The following is a 16,889-nucleotide window of genomic DNA, read 5'->3' on the forward strand; positions in this document are numbered from 1 at the left end:
ACCCCAGAACCACTAATTAATACTCTACTAATTGGTAATGAGTGGAAACTCCTTCAGGAACTGGGCTGTCTTTTCCCTGTGTTAAGCTAAGTCCTCTTTCAAAGATGGGTCCAGGCCTTTGCTAATTCACTACCCTCTACTAGAATGCTCCAGAATTCTTCAAGACTATTCAGATGACACTCTCTGCATGGAACCTTCAATGCTCCCTCCACTACGGAGGCCAAATTAAGGTCTCCTGCCTGGGTTTGTTTAGTTCCTTGTATTAGTTAAGGTTTTATAGAAAAAAGGACATTATATATTGCTTGGGCCAATTCCTTATAATAAATAATATGTGACAAGGAATTGGCTCCAAAGGTTATAAAGGCTAAAAAAGCCAGACCCAGCAAAGACAAAGTTGTGAGTTGCAGTCTGAGTCCATGTCCAAGGGGAGGAGAAGACTATTAGCCCAAATGGATAATTCATTTTTAGCCTTTTTTTCCATTAAGGCTTTCACTGAATTGGTTGTGACACACCCATGTTGGAGAGGGCAACCTGCTTTGCTCACTCTGCAAATTCAAATGTTATTTTCATCCAGAAACACCTTCACAGACACACTGAGAAATAATGCTTATCCAAATATTGGAGGAATGTGTGGCCCAGTTACCACATGTAATTAATCATCATAATTCCTGATATGTGCCTTTCATAGAGAACTTAATATCCCATGCTCTCATTATTTACAAATCTAGCTATTGTTGGACTTAATAAGGAGGTCATCAAGATATAGACAAACTTACATTTATCTGTATATACAGGGGAAGCCAATGCCCAATACACAAGTGTTATATATAAATAATTAAGTAAAGTAACACTAGTTATTAATATTTATAGAAGAAGGATTAATTCTGTTTTGTTCACTTATATTCTCAACACCTAGAATAATATGTGGTCCATAGTACATGCTTAATGCTTAAGTGATGAATTAATAAATGAACCAATGAATGGATGTTTAAGATACCTAGGCCAAATTATTTTCAAGTACTTTAGAAACATTTTCATAAAAAGCTATTGCTGTGTTAATTACAAAGTTCTAAAAAAATTCTAAAGTAAAAAGAAAAAAACTCTAAGCTTTTTCTATGAAGAGCTTGACAATAAATATTTTAGGATTCATGGGCTAGTCTCTGTCACACATATAATTCAGCTGTCCTAACACAAAAAGCAGCTATCGATAAAATAAAAATGAATTGAGTGTGCCTATTTTCCAATACAACTTTACTTACAAAAACAGTCAGTGGGTTAGATTTGCCCTGCAGACCACAGTTTGCCAGCATCCTGGTTCTTCAGCATTTCAGTCATCATAGTCCTGTATGTGCTTTCAATTAAAAGTGCCATTATTTCTTATCCTGTGGCTATCTTTTCACTAAATCGAATGGACTTTTTTTTCACTGTGTAGCTGAATTATGCTTTGTTTGTCTATATAGGGGCAGCTCACGGCCTGTCATCCATTCTCCAGATGCTTCTTTCTTACCATGAGCACCTCAAGCCCTCAGATCGGGAGCTGGTGTGGCAGAGTGTGGACTTCCTCATGGAACAAGAACAGAATTGCAACTGGCCTCCCGAGCTCGGCGAGACTATTGAGAGAGAGAATGAGTTGGTCCACTGGTGCCATGGTGCTCCAGGTGTTGCATACTCTATTGTCTGAAAACATATCCTTTTACTAGCTTAGCCAAAGGGAGATTCCTTTTCTAAGACATGAGGATATTTCTCATCTTAGGTCACTTCTATGTGAGATTAAAAAAAGCCCAGATGAAAGGTTTCAAGGCCAGAAATATTTTGATATGTAAAGAACTTTTGGAAATTATTCTGTATTTTAAAATTTTATGATATACACCTCTTTATACATAATGTTCATCTAGCACTGTTCAGTAGAAATATGAGTCACATATGTAATTTAGATTTTTAGGAGATGGGAGTTTCTGAGTGGCACTGTACATGCTTAGCATGCTTAGGGCTCTGGATTCCATCCCCAGTGTTATGATTTAAATGGTGGGGGTTCTTTTTCTTATTCAACTAAAGTATGTTGAATAGAAAAGTTAAAACTAATAGGCAGCTTGGTGCAGCTTTAACAAATCTTTATTACAGAATCAGTAGGAAATAGAGAAGAGAAGGAAAAAGCGGCATGCATGTTGGAGAGTCCAAAAATGGAACTCTGACCCCTTTTTGGGACCCCAGCCTTTAAATAGATTTTCTATTGGTATCGTCTTATCAGTGTTACCAAGGCAATGGGCTAGTAACTTATTCCTTAGGCAGGTGGTGCCTCTGTCTCCAGACAGTGCACTCACTAAGTGCAGGGGTCAAGAATCTACCTGGCCTTTGCCTTTATTGTATTGGGCAGTATTGGTTGCTCATCAACTAGGGATGCTTCAAAGCAGCACACGGAGTTTACATTTCCTATACCCAGGCCAGGTCACAGAGGAGAGGAGGTAAACAGAGGCACTGATTGCCTCTATATAGATTTAGGGCTAAAGGCTTCAATTGACTCTGAGTCTTTTACTATAGGTTAATCATTAGAACAAAGGGCAAAGACAGAGAACTTTACATTGTAAGAGCTATTGCCTACTTCCTGCCTGAGTGCTTGCACAGCACCCAGGCCCTGACTACTTTTTACATTTTGGAAATTAATAACAAAGCAATTTTCCAATATCAGCACACCCAACACCACAAATTTTTAGTAGCCTCAGATAAAAAAATGAAAAGAAATTGGTGAAGTTAATTTAATAATAATATTATAGAACCCAATATACCTCCCAAAATTATCATTTCAACAAACAACTTAAAAATTGAGATAGCTCATATTTCATGTACATATCATGTATATATTTAATACTAGAGATTGAACCCAGGGGTACCCTACTACTAAGCTATACCTTAGCCCATTTTAGTTTTAATTTTGAAACAGTGTCTTGCTAAGTTGCTGAGTGTGGCCTCGAACTTGTGATCCTCCTGTCTCAGACCCCAAAGTACTGGTATTAATGATATGTACCACTGTGGCTGGCTGACATAGATCACCTTTTAAAATTTAGACTGGCCAAATTTCAAAAGCTGACAGCAACATTGGACAGTGCAGATCTGGAGTCTGGAAACTCTAACTGTGGCCTCTGACCTAGTAGCATGGGCAACAGAGATCTTGATAGAAATTCAGTGTCTTAGGCCCATTCCAGACTCAGTGAATTACATTATGTGTTTTAACGGTATCATTAGGCAACTTTTATGCCATCTTTTAAGTTTGAGATGCATGATTTTCAGATGAGAATTTCTAGTAGTACCTAATAAAAAATCAAAAGAATGAAAAGTTATCCTTAGTGAACTCTGTGGAATTGAGCTTAGAAAATTATCAGACCCCATTATCCACATCTCTCCACCCCACCTTTTAAAAACCCTATTTCACTCCCAAGTAGGCCCTTGGAGAAGAGGTCAGTTGAAAGAAGTTAAATTCAAATAAATCAATTAATTTTGCTTAATTGGCCAGGGGAGTGATTAAAACACAAAAATAAAACATTTTCAATTACAAGTGGGTTTTGTTTGTTTGTTTACTTGCTTGATTTTTTTAAACTGGAGGTTTAACCCTAGTGCATCTTAACCCTGAGCTATACCCCAGCCACATTTTATTTTATTTTAAAACAGGGTCTCACTAAATTTCTGGAACTGGCCTCCAACCTTTAATCCTCCTGTCTTAGTCTCTCAAGTACTAGAATTACAGGTGTGCCCCACCATGCCCAGTTTACAAGTAGCTTCAATTTTTAAGTCTCTACGCAATCACAAGAGCACAGATTTAGACTGTATTTGCTTTCTCTTTGTTGCCTGATGTGTGTGTGTGTGTGTGTGTGTGTGTGTGTGTGTGTGTGTTTTACTTCGGGTGAAACCCAGGGGCATTCTATCTCCGAGCTACATCCTCAGCCCCATTTCTTATTCTTTATTTTGAAGCAGGGTCTCACTAAATTGCAGAGGGCCTCACTAAGTAGTAGCTGAGGCGGTCTGTGAACCATGATTCTTTTGTCTCAGCCTCCCAAATGCTGGGATTACAAGCATGTGCCACCATGCTCGGCTCTGTTGTCTGATTTTTATTATCTCTTTTCCACCTTAATTATTTTAATACAACTATAACTCCATTTTTCCTTGGTTTAGTTTGAGTATGATACAAGTCATAATTATTTCTATATTTTCTCTGCTTGCCACATTTACTTATGGAAGAAATGTCAAAATGTGTGCTTGTATCAGTACCAGGACATTGTACATCATGTCCAAGATAACTGCTGCTGGGTCTAATTTGTGCCCATTTATTATTGCATTTGACCTTTTGGGGAAAAAAACCTACAACAGTTATTTATGATCCTGGAAATTATATTTCTTCTTGTTATGTTCAATACTTCCATTTCCCATTTTCTTTAATTATTTTCAATGATGGTCTCTGGATCTCTTCCAAGCATCCCAGAATCCTTGAATTTTGGAGATGTATCAAATTAAATACAGAATATTTTAAAAGGACTCCATGTGCTAGTAAAATCCCTTAATAGAGTGGAAAGCTAATCTACTAAAATGAATGAGTGCTCTAGTTAATTGATGTAGGTGTTTTGAAGGGCAATTATTCCATCCTTTCTGTACACCAAATACCATCTGTCTCTGCAAATCATGCACTGTAACAGTGCAGCATAAGATTTGTCACATTGGGTACTTTATTTATTTTACTTTATCATTCATGGTAAGTATCTTGAGAAGATTAAACATAGGTTCCACAGCAAATTTTTTCAACACATACACAGTAGACGACGAAAAATGAACCAATTCTCAAATGAATAAACAAAAACTAGAGTACATTATTTCTGTCAACTTCCCCTCTCACCTCAAGGGAATTTGATCTTTCTTTTAAGAGATGCTCCAAAACAGCATCGAGAGTGATTATAAATCTGATAAATGCAAGTTAAAGATGATCAAGATCTTAGTGAAGTTGGCAACAGTAAATTCTGCCAAAATTCAAAAAATAGAATTACTGCAATGCAACAATAAATTTTTTAAAAAAAATTTAAAATAGAAAATGACTAGAAATATAATTTCATTTGTTTGAGGGGAATTTTTTCAGAGTAGATTTAAAAATAGCACAGATGGTTTGAGGTGGCAGACCAATCCTGTGATTGAAAACCTGTCTGAGATAATCCTCAATGTGGAACTTCATTAACACTACCTTATCTCTCTCTTTGTTTCCTATTGACTTTCCTTCAAGCCACCTCTACAGGTGACAATCCTAGTTTTCACTTATGCAATGTAGAAATGGTTCTTGACTTTAGGTTAATAAGTCTGGGTTCCAACTGAAGCTCCAACACTAACCAGCTAAGTGACCTTGAGAAAAGTCACTTTGTTTTATCTCAAATGAGCATATTAAGAAGGAATTGTGGAACTCAATCTTTTTATCACCATACCCACCTTTAATACTTGGACCCGGGATATGTCATGGAAGATTTGAAAAACCCATATTTATAAATGTCCACAGTAGCATATAGCTTTTTCTCACCAAATGCAACAAAACATTTTGGGAAGATTTTATGACCCCTTACTAGCCTTGATGACTCTGAAATACAGAACGGAAGCCAATTGCAAAATCCTTAAAACAAATGCTGAGACTAAAATAAACTCCTAGCTGCATCAGGTTACATCATTACTGTGGTAGCACTGACATTGCATTTCCTGTACTCTGCGTGAAACACAGGTGCAAGCATTTATTTAAAATCTCATTTTACAACTGCTTTTGGGTAGGTGACTTTGTGTGTGTGTGTGTGTGTGTGTGTGTGTGTGTGTGTGTCTACGAATTGAACCCAGGGATCCATGCATGCTAGGTAAGCATTCTATACTAAGCTAGACCCCTACCCCCCGCCAGCCTAGCTAAGTGACTTTGATTAAAGAACAAAGCTTTTGAAGCACAGGTTTACCATTAAGCTTTGTAGTGCCTCAGCAAAATTGTACATCCAAGAATAGACGTGGGTGGTTATTCCCCAGCATGTTGAAACTACATGTGCTAAATCCAGATATCACAAGTCTTCTAGGACCCATGTTTACAAAGATCTAGTCTTTCAAACTATCTTTATTAAGTAAACATTAATTCCTTTCCCCAGTTGTATTTGCAAAGACAAGTATTGGTGCTGACGTGTGTTTCTTATCAATGCACACTGATTAGTATTCCCATGAAGAAATTATATGGTTCCCATCATAATCAAAGAAACCCAACATTCTTTCCTTTTATATTAAGCAGCCTTAGTAGGGATTCCATTAATGCCACATTAGAAATGAAAAGATTTGTAGGTTTTTCAAGGTTGCTTCCATGTACCATTCTATGATCTGGGCCCTTTCATTTTGACCAGAATCACAGGATCAATACCTCTTAAACTGTCTGAGGCTGATTGCCTGGTATAGCAATTAGACCATCTTAGCCCCTCTTCCTTCCACATATTTCATCTTCATCCCAGTATAAACCTGTAGTGAAATGAGAAATGAACCATCACAAGGTCAACAGACATTATAGAACCAAATACCTTGCCTTGCCTTGAGCCAAATAACATGCCACAAACAAGAGCAACAGAAATGAGTAAGATACCATTCCCTCCTTTGGATAGTTTGCACTACACTGAGGGAGACAGACATGGAAATAGGTCATTTAAATCTGATTCTGTAGAAGTGCTAAGATTTGTATAGGGAATGATGGGATCCCAGAGGAGAGATTTCTGGTACTGCCTCCAAGTTCAACAAAGGCTTCCTGAAGGTGATGCCTGGGGCAAGTTAGGCCAAGAAAAATGGGAGGCTTGTTCCAAGAACAGTGAATGCTATGGGCACCCAGAGGCATGGAAGTGCTGGGGATAGTTTGGTTTTACTGAAGTGAAAAGCTTCAAGAAGGGAATTAAGGAGAGGTGGGAGAAAAGAGCAGGAGCTGGATCCCAAAGGGCTTTCTGTGTCATGCTAAGTAAGGCAGCTTACTAATAGGGAACCAGCTAGCTTTCTATTGGATGGAACACCTCCCTCTTCAACACACTCCTTCCTGGATGTCTGGAAGCAGAGTACACTCTCAGGAGAAACCTCTAAGGTGACAGAGAAATAGGATAGGTCAAAGGAGGAAAGCCAAAGAGAAGCAAAACCCACCCAGAGACGGGCTGATTCTGAGGGAAAGCTAAGAGATATAGATTATAAAAAAAAAATGGATTCTGTCTTGAGGCAAGGGAGCTGGCATTTGCTGAGGGATGGGTGCAGGACAGAGCGTTTCATTTGATTGAAGTAAGATCTCCCAAGAAGGGGGCATCTGTGAACCTTGCTAACAGCCAAAGCTTCCACAGGAACTGGGAGATGAGGCAAACACTCTAAAGCACATGATGTACTTAAACAAACACATCAAAGTCAAAATAAATAAATAAATAAATATCACTTTTTAGAAAACCTATTAAGAATTTCAAGGTGGTAACAACAGAGAATTAAACCCAGCAAGGAAAGTTTGAAGAGATGTGGGCTGTGGGCACACCCACTGCCTGCAGCTGAGGGCATGCAAGTGAAAAGCTGACCTTACCTAGGGCTCTGCATAAAAACAGGCATACAATGGATAATCAGAGACCACTTTCAAATGAATGGCTGGAGGGAATGAATTAATATATAATTAAATAAAGTCAATTTATTTGAAAAAAGTTTTTAGTTTGTGAGGCGAAATGAAAACAATGCTATGGGTAAACCCTGTCAGTCCATGAGTCAGTAGTTAACTGGAAAGCATTGGCTGAAGAGAGACTGTTGCTATATGTTAGTGTTAGTCACAGGGAAAGTTAAAGGATACATTTTAAGAGAATGAAATCATGGGTCTCATACAAAAATAAAATGAACATATACCAACCATTTTACTTAGCTCATTCATTAATGGGAGAAGCAGAAAGGTGTTATAACTAGTTCAAAGGGCTTGGAGGAAATTAGAAGAAATTTATGTGCATTGAACATAATCACTTTGAATCTCATTGAGATGTATCACTATGTTTCACTAAGGAAAATATAAAGAGCAGCCATATTTATAGAGCATTAGGAATGCAGAAATGAATTTGCTTCATAGATACAAAACTGGCTTCTCCCAGAGAGGCAGAGGGAGTTCAGGCCAATATCTACCAGGCAGAATGTAACCTTCTAAGGACAGGAATTATTTACATTATTATCAGTTTCTGACAAAATAATTTCTATCTCTTCAAAGCTATAAAATAGCCTAGTCAAAGCAATGAAAGGCAGAGATAACCCTGGTAAATGAACTAGGCAAGATACTTTCCAGCTTTTCATACATACTTTTTTTGGTGGTGCTGGGGATGGAACTCAGGGTCTCACACATGCTTAGGTAAGCACTCTATCACTGAATTACACCTTCAACCCTTTCTCTAGCTTTTATCTAAGAAGAAAGTAAGCTAATGCCTAAGGGAGAGTGGTCTCCTTCAGCAACATCTCTGAATATAAGCACCCAGAAATTGGAACCAGGAGAAATCATTTCTATTAATAGCTGTCGCTTCTCTTGTTTCTTTTCCTGCCTTTGTAATTCAGACTATCTTTGGTGACAGATTTTGAGGGAACATTTCTTTCTTTTGAACAATGAAGTTGGAAAAAAACTCACTTCACAGTTGGGGTAGAAGTGTTGGTCAGATCCTTTGGGAGCCTTGTTGTTCTTGGAACAATTCCCAGTTTTGCTCTTAAGAAAAAGTGTATTGTTTTAAGTACTTAAACATTACATATTCTGAACTTCTGTGGGAATGGGTCAGCTGTATAAACAGCCCTTCCAGATAGCCACATATGCGTAATGCTTACTGGAGTATATACATCATTAAATATTAACCCATTTGTAAATTTAACTATGGATTTTACCAATCAATATACTTCAAGTAAAATGGTACTCTTTCTCCAGGGAGTAACCCCACAACACAATTAAACCAACCTAAACTAGATGGGCATGATGGTGCACGCTTGTAATCCCAGCATTTGGGAGGCTGAGATAGGAGGATCGTGGTTTGTGGCCAACCTCAGCTACTTAGTGAGGCCTTTTGCAACTCAGTGAGACCCTATTTCAAAATAAAGAATAAAAATAGGGCTGGAGGTGTAGCTTGAAAGTAGACTGTCCCTGCGTTTCATTCCCAGTACCATAAAAAAAATAAAACTTAAACTAAATCCCATGTGGAAAAATGACTTTCTTATAGACCATTCTATAGTCTTGCTACTCAAAGTAAGTCCCCTGGTAGGATGCTTGTAAGAAATGCAGTATCTTGGGCTGAGTGTGTAGCCCAGTGATAGAGTACCTGCATAGTTTGCTCCAGGCACAGACTTCCATCCTCAGCACAGGGGTAGGTGGGGGATGTGGTATTTTATGCCCGATCAAACTTGTATTAGAATCCATTTGGTGATTTATGAGGCTTTTTATTGTTCGAGAAGTTCTCCTCTATAGTAAAAGCCCTGAAAGTCACCGCTAATATCTTTGATGTTTTCACAGGAATTGCCTATCTGTTTGCCAAAGCTTATCTGGTTTCCAAGAAACCGCAGTACCTGGACACATGTATCCGGTGTGGGGAGCTCACGTGGCAGAAGGGCCTGCTAAAAAAAGGGCCAGGGATTTGCCATGGCGTAGCTGGCAGTGCCTATGTGTTCCTACTGTTGTACAGGCTCACAGGAAACTCCAAATACATCTACCGTGCCCAAAGGTCAGCCATTCTTCTCACGAATTTTTAAAAATAATCTACATCTAATGATTATCATATTGGCTGTGTGACTTTTATCATATTGGCTGTGTGGCCAGTCACTTAACTTGTTCTGTACATCAATATTTTTACTCATAACATAGAAAATAGTGCCTACTTCATAGGAGTATTGGATAATTTAAATGAGTTAACATATGAAGATCATTTTAAGTGCCTAGCACATAGTAACTACTCACAGTAAATACTTAGACATCATTACTATAAATTAGAGTTTTATCATTCCAGACATTTCTATATACACAAATTATATATACATATGTAATTTATAATTCTGGGGATTCTTATTCTTCACTTCATTCTTTAGAATCAATTAGTCAAATTAAAAACAATCCTATGGAAACCTGGTTGGAAATTCATTGAATTTATGGTTTATTTATTTTTTATTATTTTATTTATTTATTTATTTATTTATTTATTTAATTTTGTGGGTCTGGAGATGGAACCCAGGGGTATTCTACCTCCGAGCTATAGCCCCTGCCCTATTTTTTATTCTTTATTTTGAAACCGGGTCTCACTGAGTTGCAGAGAGTCTCACTAAGTAGCTGAGGCTGTCCATGAACCACGCTCCTCCGGTCTCAGCCTCCCAAATGCTGGGATTACAAATGTGCACCACCACACCCGGCTTGAATTTATGGTTTATATTAGTAAGAATTAACATTTTTAAAATCCTGAGGTTTTTTTTTTTGTTTGTTTGTTTTTTACCCAGGAATATGGTATACCTTTTCATTTATTTAAGTTTTTAAAAACGTCATTTTGTAGACTTTGATCTTATGAAGGTCTGGTATAATTCTTGTTAATTTTTATATTTCAAGATTTATGATAACTGGAAAATTTTTATTATAAATTTAGGTTATTTGTTACTGGTATTTATAGTAGCTTTTTATTTTATTTTATTTTTTTGCTGGTCTGGGGATGGAACCCAGGGGCATTCAAACTCTAAGCTACATCCCCTGCCCTATCTTTTATTCTTTATTTTGAAACAGGGTCTCACTAAGTTGCGGAGGGCCTCACTAAGTAGCTGAGGCTGGCCACGAACTGCGATCATCTAGTCTCAGCCTCCCGAATGCTGGGATTACAAGTTGAGCTACCATGCCTGGTCAGGTTTTCTTAATAGATAGTATCTGCAAATAATTAAGATTCTGTTAATTTTTTTCTCATATGTGCACTTTTCATGGTTTAGTGTTGCAGGGGTTTACTGTAACAATGGATCCCCATAAAAATAGTTAAGAATAAGGGTATAGGAAACATTTTTGCTTTTATGCTGATTTTATTAAGGATGCTCTGTCTCCCAAGAAGTAGGATTACAGAAAGGTCACCACTGTGCTCAGCCTATTTTTTATTTTATGTCTTTATTTTGGCTTTCCCCTGTTCCTTTTCTTTATTATTTTCTCAAGTTTAAAATGCTTAATTAGAAAATATGCCATCTTCCTACTAAGGATAATAATATAAACACATAGAGTCAAGAATTTTACTATCTGTTCAGTTTTTGTCATCATCAATAGGTTTGGTTTTATAATATTTTCCATTACTTTCATTTTTTTAGTTCTATAGTTGATATTATGACTTCTATTTTGACTGAAAATATTTTCAAAAAATGAATTTTTTAGTTGAATTTTTACTCCATTGTATAGAATTTGGAAATAATCATTCTCATTTATTTTTGAGGTACTGGGGATTGAACCCAGGAGAATTCTGAGATATACCCCAGCCTTATTTTATTTTTTATTTTATAACAGGGTGTCCCTAGGTTGTTGAGAGTATTGGTGAGTTGCTGAGGCTGGCCCCAAAACTGTGATCCTCCTATCTCAGCCTCCCAAATACTGGAATTACAAGTAAGTATCTCCACACCCCACATCATTTTCACTTTAATATCAACAAAATTTTGCAGAAATGGTAACCGAAAGTTGGAATACAAAAAAATTGATCTTCTTATGCACTGCTAGTACTATTGTGACTTGCTATATATAGTTCAGATATTATTTTGAAAAGCACATAAAATAATTATCATATTTTTGTGCTAGGGATTGAGCACAGGGGAATTTTTCCTCTGAGATAAACCCCAGCACTATTTTTATTTTGGAACAGGTTCTTGCTAAATTGTTAAGGCTGGTCTCAAACCTGACTCAGCCTCCCAAGTACTAGTATCACAAGCATGTACTACTGCACCAAGATGATTATCATTATTTTTAAGCAAACAAATGTAAATACCAAATCATCTGCACTTACATAATATGTAATAATATATATAAAAAAAACCAATGCTTATGGGAAAATGTATCAGGAAAACAAGCAAAATCAACCATTGGTTTATTTATTTTTTATTTTTTATTTTTTATTTTTTGGTGGTACCGGAGTTCCTAGAAACCATTCTACCTTTGGGCTACACTCCCAGACCTATTTTTATACTTTTTAATTTGGAAACAGGGTCTCTTAAGCCAGTGAGGCTGGCTTCGAACCTGTGCGATCCTCCTGTCTCCGCCTCCGAAGCGCGGGGATTACAAGCATGCGCCACCACGCCCGGCCCATTGGTTTATCTTACAGTATTATGGAATGGTTTTATCTGTTTCACAAATATTCTACAACATGTTTATGTAAAATAATATTTTTCATTTATCCAATGCTTGTTATTTACTCAACCCAATATCTGACAGTTATTTCAGATAATCTTGTGTAATTCTGAAACTTAAGCATTTTAAAGTTAATAAGTTTGCTGGGCATGGTGGTGCAAGCTTGTAATCCCCGCACTTGGAAGGCTGAGACAGGAGGATCGCACAGGTTCAAAGCCAGCCTCAGCTACTTAGTGAGGCTCTCAGCAACTTAGACCCTGTTTCCAAATAAAATATAAAAATAGGTATGGGAGTATAGCCTGGATGTAGAAAGCCTCTGGGCTCCACCCCCAGTACCACAAAAAAAAAAAAAAAAAACCCAAAAAGAATAAAGTTAAGAAGTTTCCCAAAGGTTATATAACATGAAATTATCAAATTTGGATATCTCTTTCTCTTTGTACTATACCAGGAGTTCTTAGTCTAAAGTTTATGAACTTGCTTAAGAAAAAAGATTACATCTCAAACTGTTCCCGTTTTGAATGTAGATATAAAATAAGAAATACTAGCAGTAGCTGCAACTTTGTAAGCAATAGAAATACTAGATATTCTCATATAACCCCACTGTATCTCATTGTCCCACATGTGGAACACCTATACAAATTCATATTGAACTACAAATATATCTCTTATGGTAACTTTCAAATAATTATTATGTTTTTAGAAGTGTTTTCTTTTGAGAAAAGTAATGAATTTTTAGAGTTTTTGAAATGTAAGTATATATATATATATATATATATATATATATATATTAAGCTTTGCATTTTAATGAGTCCATGACAATTTCATTGAAATATTTGCAGAACTTAAAACTTGAGATTTATGGTTTAAAATTACTCTTACTGCAGATAATGTGATAAGTACTCTATTCCCAACACTACTTAAAATGCCAGCAGTTATTAAACCTACTACTAAAGATGATTTCTTAAACCCAGTACTAGGTCTTGTCAATTAATATGTTAATTAAGAATACACATGATATTTTTTGTGGTACTAGGTATTAAACCAGGGGCATTTTAACTCTGAGCTACACTCCTCATTCTGTTTTATTTTTTATCTTGAAATAGGGTGTCACTAAGTTGCAGAGGGCCTCAAACCTGCAATCCTTCTGTCTCAGCCTTCCATGTACTGAGATTACACGTGTGCATTACCACACTGGGCTCAAGAATACATATGCTATTATATCAGAGATTTAGTTTAAATTTCTCTACTTGGTGTATGAATATAGCTAGTGGTAGAACATGTTCTTAGCATGCATAAGATCCTAGATTTAATTTCCAGCACCAAAGGAAAAAAAGAAAAAAAAAACTAAACAAAAAATATTCTACTAAGTGCACTTTAATACAATTAATTTCCTTCAGAATCTTGTGTATTTTATTTTATGCATTTCAAAACTTTTTTGAGTAGTCCAAAATGATCTATAGCACTAAAAAGATAAAGACCACTCCCTGAAGCTTTGCCACAATGTTCAATTTATTATATACTTAAAAATTTGTATTACTTTTTAAGGTGCTTTATTATTCCACTGTTTATTTTATTTTTAAATTTAAAAAGAGTCTCCCTAGGTTTCTAAAACTGGCTTCAAACTTTTGATTTTCCTGTCTCAGCTTCCCAAGTACTGAGAATACAGGCATGTGCCACTATGCCTAGCTATTCTGAAGTTTAAAATGTAAAATTTTACTGTAAATTTTTGCATAGTCAAGAAAACTCTTGAAAAAAATTGTACAAAACAGAACTGAAATGTATTCTGTTGACTTATTTTAAGCTAACATCAATAATTCCAAGAGCCCTAAAAGATAAAATAAGTAATTACTCTTCATAGAACCCCCAGTGTAGTCGTAATAATCCAAATTTATGGCTGTATCAGCTCTCAGGTCTTACCAAGCTGTGCTCTTCAAACTCTGAATTGATGATTATGTTTGTTGCTGATGAGAATGAGTAGAGCAAGTCAGTAAAAAATGACACAGATGACAGTACTTAAAAAGCTGTATATTGCTATAAAATATTATCTGTTATAAATGATTGGAATATAATTTGTGGCAAATATAGGCAAAAGAGAAAGCACTGTCATGGATAATTCAGAGACTAGTGATTTTTTTGAGGTGGATGTCTTAAAAATAAGGTGTTTTATTACTCAGTTTGCTGTTGATGTCATCATTATAAAAGGTTGCTTGTCTTTTCCTGTTTATCTTCTTCCTTTGTTTTCCCAAAGGAGAAATCATATAAAATCTTGCCCATTTATTTTCACAATTTCTGCTCTCTGTCACATATAAATGAAACCTAGCTCAGAAATTATATGCCTGCAGTAAAACAGCATATTTACTTATTCTAAATGAACAGTGATCTATCAACTTGCTTCTATTGAAAATAAAAGTAGGCCAATTTATTTGTCTTTTTTACTTTTAATCATGGGATGACAGAAAGAATGAAATCCTCAGAAAACACCAAAGTATTTTGCTTCACAAACTCTTAAAATTGTTAGATATGCTTGCCAACATAATATGTTGTGAAGCATAAACAATTATATAACAAATCCCCCCTTCTTTTTCAGAGAAAAGAGCTTTCTTAATATGTGCTTGCCTAATCTCATTTAACATAATGTTCTCTAGGTCTTTCCATCTTCTTACAAATGGGGTAATTTTGTTCTTTAATGCTAAGTAGAATTCCATTGTGTGTATTTCCAATAATTTTGTAATCCATTCATCTGTTGATGGAGACCTAAGTTGGTTCCATAGTTTGGCTATTGTGAATTGTGCTGCTATGAACATGGGCATGCATATATTGCTGTAGTTCTCTGATTACAACTTCTTTGAAAAGATACCCAGGAGTGACAAGAATCTCCACAGTGATCTCCATAGTGGCTAAGCTAGTTTGCACTCCAACCAACAGTGTAGAAGTGTTTCTATTTCCCCATATCCTCACCAGCATTTGTTGTTATTTGACTTTTTTATGATTGCCCCTCTGATTGGGGTTAGATGGACTCTCAGTGTAGTTTTGATTTGTATCTCCCTGATGGCTAATGATGTTGAACATTTTTTCATATATCTATTGGCCATTTGTATCGCTTCTTTTGTGAAGTGTCTATTCAATTTCTTGATTGGGTTATTTGTTTTACTAGTGTAAAGTCTTTTTAGCTCTTTGTATATTCTGGATATTAGCCCTCTATCAGAGGGGTAGCTGGTAAAGATCTCCCATTCTGTAGGCTTTCTCTTTAGATTCTTGATTATTTCCTTTGATGAGCAGAAACTTTTTAATTCTATTCTAACCCACTTGTTAATTCTTGTTTTAATTTCCTGTAATTTGGAGGTCTTGTTGAGAAAGTTACTACCTGTACCTATATGTTGGAGTCGTGAACTTATGCCCTCCTCTAATAGCTTCGCAGTCTCTGGTCTAATCTCTAATATTCTCGAGCTAGGGAGTATTTGGAATATCAGAGGTACTCCAGATAATGGAGGAGAAATCTCAATGAAGCCAGGAAGGAAGGAAGGGTAGGGAAGAAAGAAGGCTGAGGTTCATTTAGTGGAAATGCTACATGTGACTATTTGTGTACATGTGAATATAACATTGTTAGCCTGGACAGTATCAGGAGGGAGGGAAATGGGGAAGCAGCAGGGGTGGGGAGGCACCAAGTACTGTGTTAATATATGCCATTGTCAACATGATTTACATTATGATGTGAAACTATAGTGCACCAATAAAAATATATATTGGCCAGGCGTGATGGCCCACGCTTGTAATCCCAGCATTCAGGAGGCGGAGACCTGAGGATCCCAGTTCGTGGACAGCCTCAGCTACTTAACAAGGCCCTTCGCAACTCAGTGAGATCCTGTTTCAAAATAAAAAGTAAAAAGAAATAGGGCTGGGAGTGTAGCTCGGAGGTACAGTGCACCTAGGTTCCATCCCTAGCACCGAATATATATGTATCGAAAGAAAATAATGCTAAACTTTTAATTCAACAGCCGAAGAGGGAGAAGCCAAGGCCAGTGATATGGAAACACTCATACTGTTTGTATTTTCTTTTTCACTTAGGTTTGCCCAGTTCTTATTTACTGAGGAATTCAAGGCTGGTTCGCGGGTCCTTGAAAGCATATACAGCTTGTACGAAGGCTTCTCTGGGACAGTGTGCTTTTTGATTGATCTCCTGCAGCCCAATCAGGCTGAATTTCCTCTCTTCAGCGTCTTTGTTTAAAAGGCTTCATCTCTCATTGTGGTCCTGCAGAAGTCCCCTGAGATTTATTGAACCTCCCCAGGCAATTTTCACATAAGACACATTCAATGGTATCGCAACCGTGAGCCTTAACATTACCTCCAAATACATGGGAGCAGGCAGGTGAAGGCAGTGTGATACCAGACTGAAGGGAGGACCTGCAAATAAAGATACCACAGCTCATCTAAAAACTATAGTGATCTGATATCTTAGGGAATAGGTATAAAATGGTAGATCAGAGGAGAAACAGCAAAATGGGGACTATGGCAATAAAATGCTAATACTTTCCCAAATGGACAG

General features: G+C 36.7%; 1 protein-coding gene across 1 annotated transcript in view; it reads left to right on the forward strand.

Moving 5' to 3' along the window:
• The window catches only part of LANCL3 (LanC like family member 3), a gene marked incomplete at both ends in the record, with an annotated part of 90,978 nt that extends 74,407 nt beyond the window's left edge, over nucleotides 1-16,571 (forward strand). Inside the window, 3 exons of the mRNA XM_080718518.1 lie at nucleotides 1,461-1,658; nucleotides 9,515-9,722; nucleotides 16,412-16,571. Coding sequence (XP_080574644.1) covers nucleotides 1,461-1,658; nucleotides 9,515-9,722; nucleotides 16,412-16,571 — 566 coding nt within the window. The remainder of the gene's footprint in view (nucleotides 1-1,460; nucleotides 1,659-9,514; nucleotides 9,723-16,411) is intronic.
• Nucleotides 16,572-16,889: the final 318 nt, after the last annotated feature.

The sequence above is a fragment of the Muscardinus avellanarius genome (genome assembly GCF_963383645.1).
Source record: "Muscardinus avellanarius genome assembly, chromosome: X".
NCBI classification, from domain to species: Eukaryota; Metazoa; Chordata; class Mammalia; order Rodentia; family Gliridae; genus Muscardinus; species Muscardinus avellanarius.